The sequence below is a fragment of the Phalacrocorax aristotelis genome, chromosome 4 (genome assembly GCF_949628215.1).
Source record: "Phalacrocorax aristotelis chromosome 4, bGulAri2.1, whole genome shotgun sequence".
Lineage (NCBI taxonomy): Eukaryota > Metazoa > Chordata > Aves > Suliformes > Phalacrocoracidae > Phalacrocorax > Phalacrocorax aristotelis.
In genome coordinates this window covers 77198913-77220460 of record NC_134279.1, presented here as the reverse complement: position 1 = coordinate 77220460, position 21548 = coordinate 77198913, and the positions used below count along the sequence as shown (strand labels likewise).

The following is a 21548-nucleotide window of genomic DNA, read 5'->3' as shown; positions in this document are numbered from 1 at the left end:
TTAAACCAATATTTCTAAATGCCTGCAGTTATTTATTTGAGTCTTGCTCCTCTGCCAAATCATCTCTTTCATAGGCTCAGCACGGTGGCACTAGTTATCCTGATCTTTTCCCCCCAAAATGATTTTTTTCTCGGTTTGGTAGGTTATGCCGCAGGTTTGGGATTTGGCAGGATAACAACCAAAGAGTCTTCAAAGGATCAAACAGGTTCAGAACAACCTTATTTACATCAAAAGCTTGGCAGCATGTCAAGAGGTGTTGAGAACGCCAGTCAGTCCTTGTGTGTAGGCAGGAGGAGTGCACATGGGCTGACATACTGTAACATGAGGCAGGAGGCAAGGGAGGATATACTGCTCTTTGTACACCAGGCTGAGTAGGATTAAGATATAATTGACAGAACATTGCCACTTAAACATCTTAACCACTTTTAAGATATTCGGCAGTTAACAATGGGCAGGAATCCTACGTCTCTGACCACAGGTTTTGTTTATTCTCCATTACTCAATACATTTTTCTAATTGTGCTAGGGGTTTTACTAAGTCCTCTGTCAGAGAGCTTCCAAGATTTCGTTAGTAGCACTACTGATATTTATATGAAAACCTGTACAAGTGCCAGAAGATAATCGATTCAGTATTTTGACTGAAAGGAGACGATCTGTCATATGCAGGCCATCATATATAATGGGTATATTTGTATTCCCTGCATTCAGTTTGCCAAGGCTGTAAAAATATATTTGTAAAGCACAGCACACGGGTTACTCGTCTCGTCTGTAACACAGGCTCCGGGCCAGCCTCGGCAGAGACTGGGCGGTACGTTTGCACTCACGGCACCGCGCAAGAGTTGCTGTTTCCTGAGCGTGACTGCATGTCACACTGCTTCCCTGTGGTTTGAGCTGGCAGCTGGCTAGAGCCCCTGGGAGAGCCTCCAGGTTTCCAGCAATGGACAGAGGGCGAGAGGGAGGTGGGAAGGGTCAGTCAGCTGGAGTGAGCTGCTGAAGTAAGAGCACTGTGTGCTGCTACCCTAAAAGTTTTCTTTTCCCCTCGAAGTGACAGCTGCACATACCTCCGGGGGAAACTTGCCGAAGTAACCACAAGGAGAAGGGAAAAATCTGTCAGGGGCGAGGGGGGACAAGCCCATACGGCATTGCAGCCTCTCTGCTTACGGGACAGTGGCAAATGAGATTGGAGCATGTGTGGGCATAAAATGCCCCATGCTGAAGAGATGGGATGATTTTCCTACATAGTGGAAACTGGGGTGAGGATGGGGTTAAACACATGTTCTTCTCACACAAAGACTGCACATAAGTTTACACACCATGCACTGTTGAAGCACAACCCAGCTTCTAGAACAACTGTAAGGAACAGCTTTACTATTTGTACATTTGGGGGGAGGCATGCTCATGTATAAGCTGAGATAAGATTTTCCTCTCTGCTGCAGAGATTACAGCAAGAAATTTCCTCTCTTTTGCTCGTAAGACATTTTTCTTATGGGTTTTAGGAGTTGAGCATTTGGAGGGATTCATTCCTTAGGCCAGATGTTTCCACTTCTCATGTTATGTTTATTTTTTAACACCATTGCGGGGCAGCTTCTTATTCAGGTGAACCTTCTCCCAGCCTTCACCTGACCTATCTCTGAAAATCAAACTTCACACACTTCAGTGCACTCTAGCCAGGAACTGAGTAGCTCTTGATCAAGATCTTCACCTCAGATCCAGCTGCCATATGGGGCTGTAGCATCTGCAGAGCACAGAAGTAGCTGTGGAAGAGCCATACTTTGCTGTGCCATCACCTGTAGGTGTCCAAAGTCCCTCAGGTGGACCTCTCTCCTGGTGTGAAGCATTGCTATAAGAGGGTGCTCTGAGCTGAGTGCATGTGCAGTAGAGGTCAGGCTGTTACTGGAGGAGGAAAAAGCTTCACATCTGGGCACTGCAGAGGTGTGAGGCCACCAGCGTCACCCAGGTTGCAGAAGGAGGCTCAGGGCACTCTCCTGCTCCCTTGGCTTTCGTGGAGACCTTGTAGGTGGCCATATCACAGAGACAATTTAAAGTGGGGGCTGCTGGAGAGATGGGGGTTTCACCTTGTGGTGATTTCTATTTCTATTTCTCCAAGCAGTACAGGGCACAGAGTGGAGACCTTGATGCTGCTCTGTGGTAGTGGTATAAACACCTACAGTGGTGAGGAAGAAAGTGATGTATTGTCAGTACAGATAGACGGGTGGTCTTAATTAAAAATACAAAACAAAAGAAAAACACAACACAAACAGCTTTTCAATTCAGTATTGCTTTCTCTAGCAATCGCATTGCATTCAGCATCCCTTGAGGGCTCATTTGACCCCAGACCTGTTTGCTTTCCTGATTTTGTATGGAAGCTGAAAGGCGAATTAGTGGCCCCGGTTCCGTTGCTTGTGCTCTGTGTGACTGATCACATAAGTCTTCCCCCACCTCCTAGGTTTAATTATCTGTAATTTTTATTTATACCGTTATTTGCATAGAAAGTACAATGGATCAGCTCTTCCTAGGGAACAGGAACCTGTAAACATAAACAAAGAGGCTTTTGTCAGCTATTAATGGAAACATTGATTCATCTCCCATTGCTTTGGTAGCCTGCTGAAAAGCTCATAAAGCAGCAAACTGAATTGTTCATTAAACTAGCCAGGCTGTAAGTGCCAGGATGTGGATGCCAAATGTAGGTTGAGTGTGCTTCAGCTGCGTGGCGCCTCCAGAAGGAAATGCAAACTTGTTGTCATACTGCTGTGGTGCAGGAGACCTTCTTAACACCTTCCCTTTCCTTTCCTTTGCAGATGATACCAGCTCAGGGAAGGATAGCCAGGTACCTGAAGGCTCCAATGGAGAATATGAAGATCATTCTGGGAAGCAATGGGGTAAGGAGCTGTGTATGTTTCTTGGTTTTTCTCGGTTCTTGGTTCAGTGCTGTTCACACAGCACATTTCTCAGTTGCTGAAGGAAAGGCAAGGCAGAGCGACTGGAGTGAGTTCTCCTTATAGAATGGTCAAATAATAAACAGAGCGTCAGCTGAACATGTCGGTGTGAATGGATCCCATCCAGGAGTCCTTCTGTGACATGCAGCCTGCGGTCCGCTCTAGGGCCCCCTGCCATACACCCCAGCATGGTTCTCCCTTGCATTTGTTTTTCTGGGCAGTGACTTTCTTTTGCATGTGCAGCTATTATAGCTTTCATAGACTCTCTGTAAAAGGCATATTGACTTTTACAGCGATATTTCCAAAAATCTTCAGTGCCAACATAACATTGCTCCCACTGAGGGCAAATGGGAGGTCTGATTTCACTTCGGGAGAATTAGAGTTAGGCTAAAGCTGAGTTTTTTTTTTAAATTACCCTCTGTTTTAGACACCTGCATGGACTTCTCTAAGCCCTGTACTGTTCAAGCATAGGAGTTTGATGCTGTTGCAGAGCTTTGGGGAACTGCTAAAATCTCACTTGGAAAAGGTTCTGAATCACCGCAAGACTTGCAGGTCCAAAGTTTGGTCCAAGCACTCCTTGAAGGACAATAATTTGTCAGGCTGATGCCAAACAGCTTTTGGCCATTACTGACAGAAGTGCAACGTGAGTTTAAGACCTTGAGGGATAAAGCACAGCATTTCCATTTTGCTCTTGCAGTACATCCCTCTTTTTAATTTTATAATACAGAGATGGCTTTGTACCACATTTGTGGCCAGGGATTAACCTCACAGCAACAGCAGGGGTGGAACCTGTCAAGCTTTCACCATATGAGTCCCCACCACTTGAGCTGAGGCCAGTTTTCTTCAGGAGCTGGCAAACAAGGTATGTGGTATGCTGCAGTGTAGTCCAGTCCACATCTGGAGGAGGCAGTGGCATAACAACATTGAATTACAGATTCATCTGAGACTGAGCTTGCTCTGGGAGAGGAAGGTAACTCATTCTGGAAAAGGATGACAACATTTTAGAGCTAGAGAAAGGGTGGCTTAGACAAACTACAGGTCAGGAGTCCTTCAGGAGGGATTCAGCATCTAGCAAGAAAAGTGCCATCTCTCCTCTCTTCATTACCCTGGTGGAGACAGAGGCAGACATTGAATGCCATGGCAGATATGCTTCTGGTAGAGCTGATGGATGATGGATCAATACAACAATAATATTATGAAAAAAGATGTAAGCACTAGTAAAATTATTAGGCATTGATAATCTCATATCAGATTGTGTCTTATTCTGTGATGCCCTGGCCCAGTCCTTCTTTGTGCTGCAGTGTTCCTGCACCTCTGCTTTTTCCCCTTTCCCTCCCTCCTGTCTCCTCTCCTCAAGCAGGGGAATGGCTGAGGCAGGCCACACACGTCCCCGGGCCCTTTCCACCCAGCAGTGATCACCAGCAAAGTGCTGGTGTGCAGGGAGGGTCACTGTGTGTCTGCAGGGCTCTGGAGGATAACGGGTGAAGGAGCAGTTTGTATTTGCAGAGTCCTGGGCCCTAGAGAAGTGGGAGAGGGGAAGCATGGTTAAAAAACAAGCTTCACTTTGCTTTCCAGCTACCGTCATGGAGTGGTATCGCTGGGGAGAAGTCCTGCCCCCACCAAGATCAGCGAGATGATGTGAGGAAAGATAGACAGACACACTCACGTCTTCCCACAACTGACCGATCACTTACCCAAAAGATTTGAAAGTATTTCAATACTTAGTCTTATCATAACACTTCTTTGTATAAGTGCCGTGAAATCTTGAAGTGGTACTGACCATCGCTATGTGGAGGTAGTTGTGGCAAATCGCAGCAGAATACATGTTTTAGTTAACCACCTCACTTTGTATGAGCAATGTCTGAAAGGAGCCTCTGGGACTTATCCATGCACCTCGACATGTCCCACAGGGAGAAGAGATTGCTGATTTCCTTCCCAGGTCTTTGTGCCAACAGCCTTCTGTTTAATTTAATTTTCACTAGCTTCAGTATATCTTCATGGTAAACAGCATCTCAACAAGGAACTTGTACACAGCACTGTCTCTTTGTCCCCATCCACTTGTGTTTTCCCTTGCTCTTGTGAGTGGCATAATTTATACTGTACAAATGTGTGGTTTGTGTTTATAAAGCAAACGCCAAGCAATGTGGAGGAGAGCAACCATGTGAAGTATAAATAACAGAGGCACTTTGTAATGGCCTTCGCTGGCACTCCAACAAGCAAAACTTCTGTAAATGACACAGATTTGGGACCAGACATTTACTAGCACCAACTCAAAAGAGACTTTTCTGCCTCTCTCACACTGCTGCTTCTCCTTTCTCCTTTGTGCTTGCTGGGTCTCCTTTTCTCTCTTCTGTGTGTCTCCCTCTTTCTCCCTTTATTGTTAACTGGCTTTTCTAAACTTGTTCAATTCAGGCTTTTGTCAAGGAAACATTCAGGGCTGTGTAAATGGGATCTGGTTTCAGCATATTGCACATAGCCTGGAGTAGCTTTTGAGACCACATAATCACTTAACCTTCTTTAAGCAGAAGAAGAAAGACAGACAGGAAGAGCCAAAGAAGTTTAGCTATACCTGTAGTTTGATATGTATCTGAGCGACAATGTACGAGGAGTGAACGCAGCTCTCCAGGCAGATTTCTGGGAGTCGCAATGGGACGAAAACCAGAAATGTCACAGGCCTGCTTTTTTGGGACGAAAGAGAGTTTCTGTCTTGCCGTGCCCTTACTGAGCAGGGAGACCACCAAGTCCTGAAATATTGATGTGGAAGCAGGGAAGAGGTAAAGGAAAGTGAGAGCTTAGAGTCACACACTTGACTTTCCACCCTGCATAGGTAGTGTGGCTGTCCTGTCTCCAACTTGCTCTTTGATATGTTAGTTCCAGCCCAGGAATCCCATCCAGTGAGGATCTATCCCTACCTGGACCTGCAGTTCCTGGTCTCAGAGTAAATTTCTGCTGTATTAGAGGGTAACTGTTTAGACCCATTCCACAGCTGGTTCTTAACCTCTCCATGCACCTTGCAGACATTTTCTCAATTTCCACAATGACAGCCCTTATCAGCACGGCTCCCTCAGCTCAGACTTAAACTTCGCCATGCCATTGCTCACAACGTGCAGTTCTGACAGGGTTAATTGTCTCTCCCAGAGCGATTGTTTTTGCTGGGAGGGGGCCTCCTCTTGCAGCAGACCCCCAAGGGAATACCCAGCAATTTACGCACCACGACCTGTGGAGTGGGTTAGTATGTCACACTTGCTGCTCAGCTGTCACGGCAAGGACTTTCAGTGCTGGAGTTGCTCTGGTTCATTAGATTACACATGAAAGCCTCTGTATGGAGAGTAAAGCATTTCTGAGCAGGAGTTTGAAATAACACGAAAGGGCTGGGACCCAAAATGACAGCCAAGGAGGGCAAGGGAAAGCTGTGTAGGCAGATGGTTTCCTCTACAGAGAAGGACACTGAAGAGAGGGGTGTGCCAAAGGGTGACTTCTTCCGATAGAGACGGATGTTGGGCAAGGCTTCAGGGGATTGAGAACTAAGGGATATGCTCACAGACCTCGGAGGGCGATGGCTGCCTTTTCCAAGTGCTTGGAGAGAGGAAGCTGCAGACCAACATCCTCCATCCAGCAAAACTCCACTACAATGCATTTCCCAGAGCTTCTGACCCTCAGCCCTGGGCAGCAGGGCTGGCTCTCTAGTAAAGAGTCCAACTGTGCCATCTGATCCATCCCATCTAATTTTTCTGATACTTGAAGCACAGCATTCTCAGATTGCTTTGGTGTGTTACATGCTACTGAGGTTGTGGCTTTCCAGTTGCTGTTGGTGAAGGCCAACGGTTGTTGGCATAATTCAGCCCAGTGTGCCACAGAGCAGGCCACTCATTATCTGTTTCTTCTATATCCCAGGAAAAGAATCAGGGAGGATTTACCAGGGGAGTGCAAAAATGCAGGGTGACTACCCTTTGGGGCTGAAGAGTAAGGTCATGGTAAGCAAGAAATAGGGTTCAAAAGCAGGGGGAGAAACCTGTTGTGGAAATGCTGAATGGACTTGGAGGACAAACTGGCTTTGCCAAAATAAAGAGTAAAGACAGGTGAATTTGGCAGGAGTATTCTGGATGTAGGGGGAAAGTGCCAAGTGGGAGTCAGAAGTGGTGTTAATCTCAGCAGGAGACTGCAATTAGAAGTGCCCCTGGACTGGCATTGCATGATTAAAGTAACTGTGAGAAATTTGTAATTTCTTTGGAATTCACTACAGAATACTATTAGACAAGCTTTTGCCTTGCAACAGATCATGTTCTATTGTTTCAACTGTCCTAAAAGTTTCAGATTTTGCTAGGTGGGGACCTTGCATTTCTTCAGTATTCTTGTCACTGCCATTAGAAATATTGGTGATTTCCTTGCTAAGATAAGGTGACTGTTTAACCCATGATTCTGTCCACCACCAGCTATTGCTTCAACTTCTCCTTTTTTGGGATGGACTGGCATGGGGTATATTCTAACAACAAACTCAAGGGTTTTTTATGGGGTCTTTCCATTTGTTTGTTTGCTTCTTTGGGCCTTTCAGCATGAATGCTTCATAAATTAACGTTGAGTGGGTTGCATACATTTAAGTTCAGATCCATGTACAAAAGTGTGGCATACTTCTAAGACTTTCCTACATATTGAAAAGATGTTGACTCTTCTAAAGTCCGATTAAAGCCAGTGAGAGCTAAGGGCAAAACATCTTCAGAAAATGAAGTTTCAAGTGACAGGCAAAAGATTGAGAAAATCGTCAGCAAAACAGGAATTTGAGGTTTTTCTTTTGGTCTTGGCTAAGGGCTTGCATTTGTGGCATGGAATATGGTAGCAATTATAATGTGATTATGGGGCTGCATTTTGCCTTCAGCTAAAATAGTGTGATTTTGATATTATTTTGTGAGACGGTCTGGCGCAGTTGCCTTACGGACACTGAGATATTCCAGGGTTGTGCCATGCAGAAGGCTAATGCGGTGGCCATAGCGGTCCAGTAGACATTCAAATGCATCGGGCTGGATGGTGTCTCCTTTCTCAGGAAATCAGTTTGAGCTGACGATATAAAAGCGAGTGATACATTGGTATGTATGGGGCTGCTGGGTGCCTCTCAAGCAAATTTGGCCATGACACTTGACAGCAGTATCCTTCTTTGCATGACCTTTGCTCACCACAGTCGATTTTTCATGCCTTTTGCAGCCCGGCCCAGGTTCACGCAGCCTGCCAAGATGAGACGGAGAGTGATCGCCCGTCCTGTCGGCAGCTCCATCCGCCTGAAGTGCGTGGCAAGCGGGAACCCACGGCCTGACATCACGTGGCTGAAGGACAACAAGCCCCTCACACCCCAAGAGATTGGGGAGAACAAGAAGAAGAAGTGGACGTTGAACCTGAAGAACCTGAAGCCAGAAGATAGTGGGAAATACACCTGCCGAGTGTTTAACAAAGTCGGAGAAATCAATGCAACATACAAAGTTGAAGTAATCCGTAAGTGCAGCCTCTGGGGTGGAAAGGCAGGGAGCTTTGAGAAGAGGGGTGGCTGAGTAAAGACAGCGTGATGGCAAGTGTGCAGTGCCAATAGCTGGACACAGAAATGGGGAATTGTTAAAAACATCAGCAGAGACAGAGAAAACATTACTGAAACTCCAGAATAAACCTAACACCTGGGCAAGACAGAGTAGCAACTATACAATTTAGTAGCTAAAACAAGGAGAGATACTTGGGGAAAAGTCATCTCTAAGGGCACCTGCATGGTAAAAGTTCACTATTGCCCAGTTCAATCTTATACTACCAACAGAGTCAATTCAAGGACAGACTGAGAACTATCTGAGAAAGCTTTTTCATGTACCATAGAAGAGGGGCTGAAATATTTAGGATGGCCTAGATTGCTCTATCAGAGAGGTGATAGGGTGAAACCAATCAATTGAAAATGTAGTCAGATAGCTGTAATAGGAGGCCCACTTCATCAGAGAAGGCTCCCAAGGGAATTAGCAAAAATCTTATGACCAGTGTGATTAATCAGACAAAGCTTGAGGGCCAGATTTTACTAAACATTTGGCCATCTAAAGGTTCAGGTGGGTACAAATGAGATACTAAAAAAAAAAAAAAAATCCCACTGGGATCCTGTCTGTATCTTTAGATGTCTACATAGCTTTAAAGATTCAACCCTTAGAAGATGAGCGGGGGGGGATTCCCCTGCATTGCGGTGGGGTAGAGTAAATTGCTCTTCTTACTATCTAGCTATTCTAATTCTTGGTCTCTAATCTCCTGTTTCCCCTATTATTACTGCAGATAATTATACTCAAATCCTACCTAAGTCTACCAGAGAAGAGTTCTTATTCTTAAATCATTGTGCTTGTCCATGACATCATCACATGTTGTCATGGAAATGATTACAGAGCAGCCAACTCAAGAAAATGAAGAAGATGAGCTGAGTGGAGGAAAGTTTGAATAGCCTTCACTAATGAGGAGCAGGGGCATGGAGGGCTATTTCCAACCACATGGAAAGCATGTTGTTTGTCTGTGCATACATTTTAGCATGAGAAAGTTTATCCCAGTGTGAAAGATAGTTCTTAAAGGTAAAGATCTGTTTTCTGATAAGTCCTTTCTCTAGAATCACAGGAATTAAAAGCACATGTGGGGAGCTCTGTTGGGCTCCAAAGGCACAAACCTGCTGGACATCTGGGATTGATAAAGATGCAGCTGTGTGGAGACAGTAAAAACATGTGTTTACACTAAAACCAGGAGCAGAGACAGGGAAATGAATCAAGCCCCATCCTAATGGCAGCTGTGGCATTTTCACTTCATCAAAACCAGACAGCACCAGGAACAAACCCCTTTCTGTGTCCCTGTTTTTCTTGGTTTTTATCAACTTAAAGATGTATGTAACCTTTGTTTTCATTAGCTTTTGCTGGCTAGGAGTGAAAACAGTAACCAAAGCTGGAACCAGAGTCAGGAGATAAGGGCATTAAGCAGTTTTCAGACATCTTTCTATTTTTAACCATTCTGTGGAGCATTACAGGTTTCATTCAATTTCCTCCTTTCCACCCCCGCCGCCCTGAGCCTCCACTCCTAAGTGTTGCTTATCTGAGTCTCAGTCTCCCCAGCTGTGATTTCTGCTCATAGTCCCAAGGCAGAGCCTGCAGAGACCACTGTGGTATTTTTGTTTCCCAAGCACATCTTTAGAGCCCTCATTATTGAAAGTATCCTGAGTTTTTGAAAGAGGGTCCATTGTTCCTTCCTCTCACCCCAAAGCCTGTGCTGGTGGGAGCTGTTTTGTTACATGCTCAATCCAACAGTGTTTGCTGTCAAAAGTAGTTGATGACTGCCAGCAGTTACCACCCACTGTGATACCATAATTTCTCTCTGTGCCTAGGATACAGGTTTGCAGTACCTCCTTGTCTGGAAACTGTGACTGATTTCTCTGTTGCTAGCACTAAAAAAAATGCAAACATTCTTCAGAATGAGGGATATATTTTTCCTTTGACTTTATGTGGTGTTGACACAACCTAAGGCTTAACGATCCTGCTGGAAAGGATGGTCTTGTGAACCTCTTGTGTTTGATTTCCTTTCCTACCATCTTGTTTCCTTCATCAGCTGAAACTTGAGGCAAAAAAATTTTGTGAGAAAGGAAAGATTTTGTTATTGGCTAGAAAAGCAAAATCCTTCTGAGCTCTTCCTCCACAAAAATTTGCTCCATAGTGAGTGTGGGAATGGTTAGACCGAAGAAAGAAAGAATAAAAGCAGGGAGGTGAGGACAAAGTGAAGATCTTCCTCAGCAGTAGTACCTGTGGTCTCAGCATACCCAGCACTGAATGACATGGCATGGAATGGCTTCCAGTAGAATTTTGTCCCCATGGACATCTACCAGGGCCAGCAACAGTGATGACAGGTATCTCCTGAAGGACTCCCAGACAAAAGATGAGACAATATCCACAGCTTGCCATTAGTCTGAAAGGAGGGGCCTTTTCCCATCCAATGTTTTCTGTCTTTTGGGAAAATTTGAGAAGACCAAAAGGAGAAAGAAAATATCTTACCCCATCCTTCACTGTCCCCAAACTGGGGGTAGCCAGAGTGGACTCTCAATAGATATGGACTTGTAAATAATCTGATAAAAAACTGAGGTCGTGTTTGAGAATACATAAGATTCTGTCATATTCACCTGTAAATTGCACCCTACCAGACATGGTGGTAAGAGACACAGCATCACAGAATCACAGAATGGCTGAGGTCAGAAGGGACCTCTGGAGGTCATCTGGTCCAACTGCTCCGCTCAGGCAGGGTCACCTAGATCCAGTTGCCCAGGACCGTGTCCAGATGGCTTTCCAATATGACTAAGGGTGGCAATGCCACAGTCTCTCTGGGCAACCTGTGCCAGTGCTCGGCCACCCTCACAGTCAAGAAGTGTTTCCTGATGTTCAGAGGGACCCTCCTGCGTTTCAGTTTGTGCCCATTGCCTCTGGTCCTGTCACTGGGCACCACTGAAAAATACCTGGCTTCATCTTCTTTACACCCTCCCTTCAGAAACTTAGAAACATTGGTAAGATATCATCAGGGTCAATATCAAGTGAACCTTTACAGTGAAATAATCCACTTTATTTGTGTTCAGGCCTGTACTATTGCCCAAATTTGATCTGAAATGGGTTTTGGCCTTTTTTGCTACTATCGGGCCATTTATCTTCCTCTCATCAAGACTCAAGAAAGATCACTGCAGCCTCTGACCCTGAGGTCAAGGTACATCATTAAGATCCCATTATTCTGGGATATGGTCCCTGAGACAAGGGGATAAGTGGGAGTACAAGGAAGGATGACCCCTTTTGTTATCTCATAGCTGCAGCAAACATCAAGGGAATGGGGAAATTCAGAAGTCCAGACTGGACTTACAATACTTGCCAATGAGTAAAAAGGCCAGGTCTGATTTGTGTGGTGCCGCGTAATACCACCACAAACTGGGTACTCAAATATAAATGCTTCATGTGTGACCTGAGAGAGCAGAAACACAGCAAAGACAGAAAAACCTTCTATAAGGGATTCCTAGGACCCTGTTTGCTTAGTAGTTAGGAGGGTTGTTCAGTGTACAGAAGAGAAGGCTGAAGAAAATATTCCAAAATTTAAGGCCTAAGAGGGAGAGCAAACTTTTCTCCAGGTCTGATGTAAGTAAAGTAGCTTCCTTTTTAGAAACAGGAAGATTCAGGCTGAGCATGAGAAAAGACTTGCTAAACCTCAGACAACGGAGTAGTTATGTGGAGAGACTAGAAAGCATCTACCATTAGAGTTTTTCACAGAGGCCAGGCAAATTTATAGCAGGAGAGCTTTGCAGAAATCTCAGCCTGACTTTGGGCCAGGAGTTGGACTAGACAATTATTTTGCATCCCTCCTACACCTTTTTCCTGTGCTTCTGCAATCACAAGTTAATGAGGTTGGCAAACAACTTTTTTCCATGGAGCTCCCTGTGTTTTTGTGCAGAGAGGACGAGGTCCAAGCCCATCCTGACAGGGACACACCCCGTCAACACGACGGTAGACTATGGTGGGACCACGTCCTTCCAGTGCAAAGTCCGCAGCGATGTCAAACCTGTCATCCAGTGGCTGAAAAGGGTGGAGTACGGCACGGAGAGCAAGTACAACTCAACCATCGACGTTGGGGGACAGAAGTTCGTTGTGCTGCCCACAGGGGAGGTCTGGTCCCGTCCCGATGGTTCCTACCTGAACAAACTGATGATTACTCGAGCCAAGGAAGAGGATGCAGGGATGTACATTTGCCTAGGGGCAAACACCATGGGCTACAGCTTTCGCAGTGCTTTTCTCACAGTCCTGCCAGGTGAGTTACACGTTTTCTTCCCCCATCTGAACCAATAGTCTGCATCACGGTATTTATTAACACCACTGCTGATATCCATTGGGCTGCATGGTGCTCTGTGATGCTGTCCTGATTTAGGTTAGTCCAGTTCTGATAAAAATGAGTGAGGGAGTAAAACAGCCCTGATTTAAATCTCCTGCTGCTGAATTCCTCCTGGTGGTGGTTCCTTTTCTCCCTTCATGGGGAATAGTGATTCCAGCAAGGAGAAATAAAATGAATTATCTGTTCCTGTATGAAAAAGGATCTGGGAAATGATACTGCAGTTGCAGGCACTACATCACTTCAGCAATAGGATGTGGGAGGTGAGAGGGGAACTGAATAGCAGCACAGTTTGCAACCCCGTTCCCTTACATTTCTTCTTTCTCTTGCTCTTACTTATATTGTTATTACTGGTAAAAGGAAACAATGATACAGGCCCATAAAATGAGCGAAGAATGAAAACTGTCCCAGTCACAAGGAAAGGAAAAGAACAAGTGTGAAAGAGAGAATTGATTGATTAGTTAAATTCTTATCCAATGATCCCCTGGGGACCCTTGTACTAAACTTGCAACTGCTTCCTTCTCTCCCCAGGCCTCAGAACCGGTGGCCACGTCCAACTGAGGCTTTATTGAGTGTGTTTCAGGCACACCAGCCTCGCTTTGTTGTTTACTCCTTTGCCTCTTGACTGTGCAGTTCTGCCCTGAGAAGTATTTTTTATGGAAAAGGGGCATTTCTTTCTACCTCGTCTTGCCATGTGAATCTAGCTTCAGATCGTCCAGTTTTATAACAAAAAATCAATCTTGCTGCTTTTTTCTTCTCTTCACCGCAAGGCCAACACAGCTAAGAGAGTACAGGAGCTGGAGTCAGTATCAGAACATTTTAGCTCTCAGGTCTAATGGGGTGTCTCCAGTCAAGACACCAGCGAGGGACAGAGATCATTAACTCTCCCAGGCTGTTAGGACTGCTTTTATGTAGAGGTAGTGGGGAAAATGCTCATGACTCCTGTAACTAAGGCAGCATGGCTTCTTGTGGTCACTGATGGCCAAACCTCTGCGTCTCAGCAGCCATCAAGATTCACTAGCTTGGATTTAGACACTGACAGCGGGTTGCCAAGAATATGGTCTTGTTGTCTTCTGCAACACTTAGATTTAGGACTAAACTCCAACTAGAAAGCCTGTCAATCCCAAAGAAAAGGCTGTGTGGGTGGGATATAACTCAAAGCCTCTGGGAGTTTCTGAACTATGAGGATCTGATCCACCTCCCACTGAAATCAGTGGGAGACTTTCCATTGATTTAAATGGGACTATAATGAGGCCTCATACCAGAACCACAGCCTGCAGGCCTGTTGTTATTGGCAGTGACAGAGAAGGAGAACCCAGCTTGCCCTCAGAGGCAAAGATGTGGTTGCAAGGCCATGAGTTAGAAAAACACCATTTTGCTTGTAAATCTACCAGATTTGACATAGACAGCTCCAAAAAACAGCATGGATGAATATCAAAACACTTTCTTTTCAGCCCAGCAGAGGATTTCTGCCAACCAACATGAAGGCTGGTCTTTTTGTGGTCAGCTGATGGGTCAGTTCCCTGATCATGTCTTGCTTTGAGCAGGGGCCGGACCAGATGACCTCCAGACTCCCCTTCCAGCCTAAATTATTCTGTAATTTCCAGTGCTGGTGAATCAAAGTTTTGTCTATTGAGATCAGCAGTATAGGTCCTTCTGACTTCAAAGAGACCACATGCTATATATTTAATATTTCAAAGTAGCTGTAGAATTATTTCTCAAGGAGAGTAAGAGACATTAGTGTCTTAAAGAAGTTTGGCTTGAAAGTTGAGATAGATGTTTGATTATAACATACTGGGCCTTTTGGATATCCTGAGGTTTTCAAAGTTTCTTGAGTGTCTCCCTGCAATCTGAATTCTGTGCCTAGGTATTTTTCAGGGCTTTGGAAAGCCCAGCTGGTAGCTACTAGATGGGGGTTTTGATAGCTAGGATCATACCCCAGGACTCCTTTTCATCTATAAATTAAGAAATCAGGCTGAGAAACCAGAGTGACTACCCAGGGATATACAGGCTGCCAAGAGCAGAGAGGGAAGGGGGAAGATAGGTGTGAAAGATGCTGTCTGAAGTGTCTTATCTATCTCCACCGATAACTGAATTCTCTCCCTTTGGGAAAGCCAATGGCAGCTCCAAAGAGGCTGGTGGAGTTAGAGCCCATTTGGCATAGGGAAATGGACATACACGTTAATACCGTGTGAACTTTCAGTTCTCTATGGCTCGGGCACCAAGAAGGGGACACCAGCTCGCTTACATTTTTGCATCCTTCAGCCTTACTCCCAGGCACACAAGAAACTCAAGACAACCCCTCCAAAACACCACATTTGTGCTGTCTGCCATGGCAAAGCATTGCTGAGTAGCTTCAGTATCTCCAAAAAGGGATACTAAAGCCCACGCAGAGAGAGCTACACCTGGCAGAGGCAAGTGGGCAACGTGCCATTGCTCTGCATAACCCAATCGTGCCTCCTGGACCTCTGACATGGAGGTATTACCAACAAGTCCCATGTTGTGTCTTCCAATGTGGTCAGCAAAGCCCAGTCTGTCACAGAGTGAGGGTGTTAGGAAACTCTCTAGAGCTGCTTCTAGTGCATCCATTAAAGGTTTGATAAGAAAGTTTAAAAAAATCCCCCAAAGACTCCCCTTCCAGCCACTAAACAGAGAAAATGAGTTGCTTGCCCTTCCAGGGGAATCGAAAAGCAAAGCAGTTACCAAACATCATGTGCTGGCTTTATTTCTCCCTTGTTACTTGGTCTGGTAGGGTTGCCAGACAGCCTGTACAAAAGCCAGCCCAAGTGTGACATCTGTTTTGAATTCACTTTGCCTGCATTCAATTAACTCTTTCTGTCTCTCTCCTGCCGTGATGTCCAGATCCGAAGCCTCCCAGTGCACCTGTGCCCCCCTCCTCGGCCAGCAGCCTTCCCTGGCCCGTGATCATCGGCATCCCCGCCGGAGCTGTCTTCATCTTTGGAACAATCCTCTTGTGGCTTTGCCAGACCAAGAAGAAACCCTGTTCCCCACCAGCTGCTGCCCCCGTGCACCGGCCGCAGCCCCGGGACAGAATCTGTGTCTCCCAGGTCCCCGACAAAGACTGCATCTCCTCCATAAACTATGAGGAATATGTCGCCCAGCATCAGCATTTACTGTCGCAAGGGCCAGCACTCGCCCCAGCCATGGCCTCCAAAATGTACCCAAAGATTTACACGGACATCCACACCCACACCCACTCACACGTGGAAGGCAAAGTCCATCAGCACCAGCACATTCAGTACCAGTGCTAAAAGGGTGGCCGTGTACAGTAGCTCGTTTGGGCTTTTTTCCTTGTGGTACCTCAGAAGAGACTGCTCCAAGTCAGCTCACACTGCCAGCAATAGGCAAAGCAGACAGAAAATATTTTATATATAATTTTAAATATATATATGCATATATATAATTGTATATGCGTGTGTGTATGTGTGTATATATATGTGTATATATCTATATCTATCTATATAAATATATATATAATAGAGAAAGACAGAGAGAGAAAAGAGATTTTTTTTTTTTTAATTATTGCAATCAGGATGTAGCCGAGGAATAATGAAGGAACTCCAAATCTCAGCAGAGAGGCAGCCATCCCCAGCAGCGGAGCCTTCCCGGAGTTTTTAATCAAGGTGGTGACAAGTGGGACAGGACACAGGGACGTGACCCACCACCTTCTTCCTTGTGTTGCTAAAAGGAGCAAGAAGAGCAAGAGGTGACTGTGGTGCTTTTCTGGACGGGCACTGCTGTTCCTGTGCCTGCTGCACATCACTTGCATCAGAGGGAAGCCCCCAGACCTGCTCTGCATGACTTGAGCTCTAAAGTACCTTAGGTTTAGTGTCAAAGCACCAGAAGACATATTCACCACGAATTCACCTCTTCCAGGGGTAAAAAATAACACAAGAGGGTCTGGAAAAAGTAGATTCTGTTCACAACATGAAATGCCAAATGCTTCTCAATCATGGTCGTTCGATCTGAACGCTAACAAGGCTGCTTAGTTTGATTTCTGCAACTTGAAGGCATCGTGGTTCCCATAGGGGGTTCTGCAGACCAAACCACAAGTGCTCCACTCCCCAGTCCTAGGACTCAGTGCTGCTGCCAGGAAAAAGGAAAGAGGAAAGAGGAACATTGTACAGAACACCTTTATATTTATATTTAAGAAATAATAATTAATAATAATAATAATTGAACTGCTGATGGTGAAGAAAGCAAAACACGCTGTCCTTCTCTGATGGTTCGCAGTGACAAGCTACTGGATTTTCTACATGAATGAAAAATACATTACAACATTAGAAGAAAGAATGAGAAACAAAGAAAATGAAATAATAATCTTGTAGGAAAAAATGCATTTAAGAAATATTCACCTAGGTTGTGTGTGGTTGTCCCCTCCCCTCAGATAACCTTTTGGAAATTATACAACTTCATTGCAGTTCAAACAACAGTAAAAACAGAAAGAAGAAAAAATAAATAAGGACCATATTAAATACCTATATGGACTGGAAATGAATCCAATTGCAAATATAAAACCTTTGTAATTCTATATAGAGTTTAAACAGAAGTCATGTATATTTAATTTATTTTGTTAAACAAGAAAAAAATGTATGATATTTTCCTCAAAACAGGCATTTCTATACATATTTTTGATCAAAGAAAATAAAGAATTTTTTTTTCAGGTTCTATAGATGCCACGCTCAGAACACACTCAATGTAGCATGTGACCACACTTCTCCTAACCTAGAGATCATCTATCTCTATGTCTTTTTACACTAGCCACATGTAATCTCCTAACATCATCTCAGGTACCGCTGGTGCCATTGTTTCCATCAGAAACTGCCCTTGTGAGGGTCTGCAGGGGCCAGATTGTTTCTCATGGACCCCTCTGCATCTTCAGTAACAAAGATCTCTGCTTGCAGGGCAATCTGTTTAGCTATGCATTTTTTTGGGGGGGGAAGGAGGTTGCATTTGGTTTTTAAGCACAAACCTGCAGTGGGTTTCCTTTTAAAAGAAAAATTTGTAAATCAAATCATAAGAATTTGTGAGCCTGTAAAGTGAACTTTGGCCTCAGGGAGCTTGGGAGGGGAAAATACGAAATGTAGGTGAAACACTTCATTTGTAAATACAGCTGCTGAAGGAGCCAGCGGGGAGGTGAGCTGGGTGCCGTTAGAAGAGCATGTGGGGAGCTGCTCCCCTTCAGGAGGGCTCACACCTTTGTTCTGCTGCACGCCAAGGAGAGGCACCCGACCCTTTAGCAGCCAACCTTTTCTTTAGAGAAGGCAGGTTCAGCAATGCTGCAACTGTTTGCTGTTCACTTGAGTTTCACTTAAAGGTGGCTGGGAAAAAAAACCCTGAAGTTTTGAAACATGTCAATTTTTAAATTTGAACTTACTTCCTGCTCAAGCCTGTTCCACGAAAGAGATCTTCGGCAAACCAGCTGCTCTGTTTAAAAGTGAAACACTTCATTCAACGTAAAACAAAACGGTGCTTTAGGCTTTGCTTTTCTCTGAACTTTTCTGAAGGTATTTGCTCTGGGTTGACTTGCAGTGATTTTTCTGCTGGCTTGTTTGAGTCACCAGCAAACCAAACAGTTCCCTGTTTGCTCAGCCGTACCGCTGTGAGATGGGGCCCCGATTCAGCGAAGCATGTAAGCTCCCGCTTTCCTTCACCAATACATGCTCTTCCAAAAAGCCCCTTTTTTGCCTTAGCCAGCTGGATCAGTGGCTCCCACCGTGCCAGTGCTGGCTGGAGCCATCCGATAACTCTGGGGAAGGGGAGGAGGAGGAGAAGGAGGAGGAGGAGAAGGAGGAAGTAGAAGAGGGAGACCTTCCTACTCACATGGAGTTTACCAGCTGGCACTGTTGCAATTAAGCACTGCATAGCACACTTCTCTGCTGCTTTCTTGCATGCTGTAGTAGGAAATCCATGTTATAACCTCTGCAGGAAGACCATCGTGAGGGATGGTCTTCCTGTAGAGGTTATAATGAAGCAACCCATTGCTTTTTTTTTTTTTCAGGGTTTGGGTTCAGTTACACGTTGTTAACGCAAATTTATGAAGTCTGAAAAAGCTAAATTGAGATCATGGGTATCTTTGTGCAACCTCACAGCTTCAGGGAGACTTAAATATGAGCAGTGAGAGCTCTGTTCAGATACAAGGCATGACTTAGGCAGGAGTTCTTAGTGGCTGTAGTTTATTGAGTCATTTCATTAAAGAAAATCCAAAAAGCCTTTATATACTAAATGCGCCACCTTTATTTCAAGAAGGCAGTAAGTGGATGTTTCCATTAGGGACACTAAGGGCTACATCTCCTATCTCATGCCCATGGGAAGCTACTTGCATCACAGTACGTACCGAGCTGCTGCACATTTCAGCAGCATTAGGGGCATGGCAGAGGGGCAAGGCAGAGCCCGCAGCCCTTCTCTGCTCTCTGTGCCAACCCTGCAGTGGGAGGACACTTCTGACACATGCTGTCGTAGTGGTACTGATACCAGCTTCAAATGTGGAGCTGAACGCTGGCAAACCCTAAGAGATTGTCCTATGGCACTTTTTCAAATGGCAGCTATATCGCTGACCCTCAGAGAGAGGGTTAGTGGGTTAGAAGAAGCAATTCTGTGTTTCCCACACAGCCCAGTCTTCCACGCTGAGCATAATGCCCTCCACTGGTGCCTTCTGCCCTTTGTGATCCAGCTCCGTAGTGTTGTATCATGCAGTCAAAACTTTACATGTTACCAGATATGCGGGAGGAGTGGCTTCCTCCTGCCCTTCAAAGCTCCTGCCTTTAGACACAGGTCTCTAGTGATGCTGTTATAGAGATTTCCCAAGGGGATCGCTGCAGTAAACCACCCAGCATGGACGATGCAATGGCCAGGTGCAGCTGCAGCTCTGAGCCATGGTGCTGAGAGAGCAACTCTGGTTTTGGATGTGCTCTGTGAGATGCTATAGAGGTCTTGATTTGCAGAAAGCTTGGGGTCTTCATTCTGCATTAGCTATCAGCTCCCTCTTGAGCATCTCTTGTTGGGCACCCAAACTGGTGTGAATTTTCCCCCTAGAAAAATATCATTATATGTTCTATTTAAGAGGGGCTATATACAGTGTCTGGGCCTTGCACTGGCTTGCTGTGTCTGGGTGGGGTTTGCATTTCTGAGGAGTTATTTTGCCTCCACAAGGTATCTGTAAGGGCTCTTAAGAGCCCCTCTGTCCCATGCCCTACTGCATGCCATTTATTTTTAGGGCTTGATTGTGCCTTGCATGTACTGCAGAGTCTTCTTTACTCTTAATAAATTCAGCCAGGTCCTGCTCGTGTTTGAATTTGTTTTTTCATCACTGGGACAAGATCTGGACTCATCTTCACACGTGAATAGAGGGTGTTTAAAAAAGAAAACCGTAGGCTTGCAACTAGCTACTGACCCTATTTTGAACACAGAAGTATTTTATATTATGTATCAGTATACGTATACATATAGGCATATAGATGCACTTGCCACGCTGTGATACAGAAGGCAGTTGTACTCTTAAAGCCCTGTGGCTTCAAAGATCAAAGGAATTTTAGGCTTAAAACTCACCTGTTTATTTTATTTGCATTACAGATCAAACAGCCTTACATGCCAGTTTGTGTGTGGCATTTTTAAACTTGTACGGACAATCTTTATACAGTCGGACCCTTTCAAACTAAAAACTTCTATCAGACGTTCAAAATAAAAACTGTCACATGATTTTCAATCGGTGGCAAAAACAGTAACTGAACACCTGAACTGAGACAGTATGGCAGAGTATGTTTATGTCTCTGGCTGTGTAATAAAAGTTATAGAAGAAAAGAAAGGAATAAAGGCCTGGAATTGTGTTAATAGATGTTAGAGTTCTGTAAGCTTACTGTGTTTTGAAGGAAAGGGTGGCCATGTGTGGTTGTGAGGGTCTGCACGTGTGTGTGTTTGCACACATCAGGAATATGTGCTGGCAAGACAAAGCAGACAATATTGCCAAATTACTTTTGCACCACCACTCAGTCTGATATTTTTTGTAGGTGCTGTGAATCTAGCAGAGGCATTAGTTTTTTAATGGTTTGGAAAAGGTTTCTGATTTTTAGTGAACAGGGACTATTTTTCCTCTCTTCACCTCTAGAGCCAAATGCCATAGTTGCACCAGGAGCCAAACTCCCGTTAGCAAGATGAAATGTTGGGGTCCCTGGAGCTGATGGCCAAATTCCAGTGCCTGGAGTAGAGGAGGGATTTCAGGGTCAAGCCCAGCACCTCCACCCCTTTGAGGCAAAAATGTGTCTCACTACTCACTCCAGAGGCAGCAAATGTCCAAGCTGGGACACTAAGTTAAGAAAAGCTGGCCCTCACCCAAACTTAATCTTGACCTGACCTGGACCTTGGACCCAAAGAGCCCTGTGCAGAAACTGCACACTTGGGGTGGGAAAAAGGAAATATTTCTCTGCCAGCTCCATTTCTGTGGCTGTCTGAAACTCTTCAGAGGTTTGAAATATTGGAATAACGCCCCAGGGGAGATGCAGCAGTGAGCAAAAACTGGGAGGTGGTCAAAGGTTAATGGGGAATTTATCATGGCTTTGCTGTCCAGGCATCATCTCTGCCTACATGGGGTATGTTGAGTGTGCCCAGGACTCCAAATGCCCTGAAGTCAATGATTAATCCACATATAGCACCAGTTCCAGCTCTTACAGATGCCAGTGGGAAAAAAAATCCCTGCAATGTCCAT

The 21548-nt window shown here is 45.0% G+C and overlaps 1 protein-coding gene across 4 annotated transcripts in view; it reads left to right on the top strand.

Moving 5' to 3' along the window:
- Positions 1-20129, top strand: part of FGFRL1 (fibroblast growth factor receptor like 1) — a 179138-nt gene extending 159009 nt beyond the window's left edge. For all 4 annotated transcript variants that reach the window (XM_075092116.1, XM_075092119.1, XM_075092118.1 and 1 more), the window contains exons 4-7: positions 2798-2878; positions 8132-8416; positions 12395-12748; positions 15689-20129. In XM_075092116.1, the coding sequence (XP_074948217.1) occupies positions 2798-2878; positions 8132-8416; positions 12395-12748; positions 15689-16098 (1130 nt within the window). In that variant the 3' untranslated portion in view covers positions 16099-20129. The remainder of the gene's footprint in view (positions 1-2797; positions 2879-8131; positions 8417-12394; positions 12749-15688) is intronic.
- The last annotated feature ends 1419 nt before the right edge of the window (positions 20130-21548 follow it).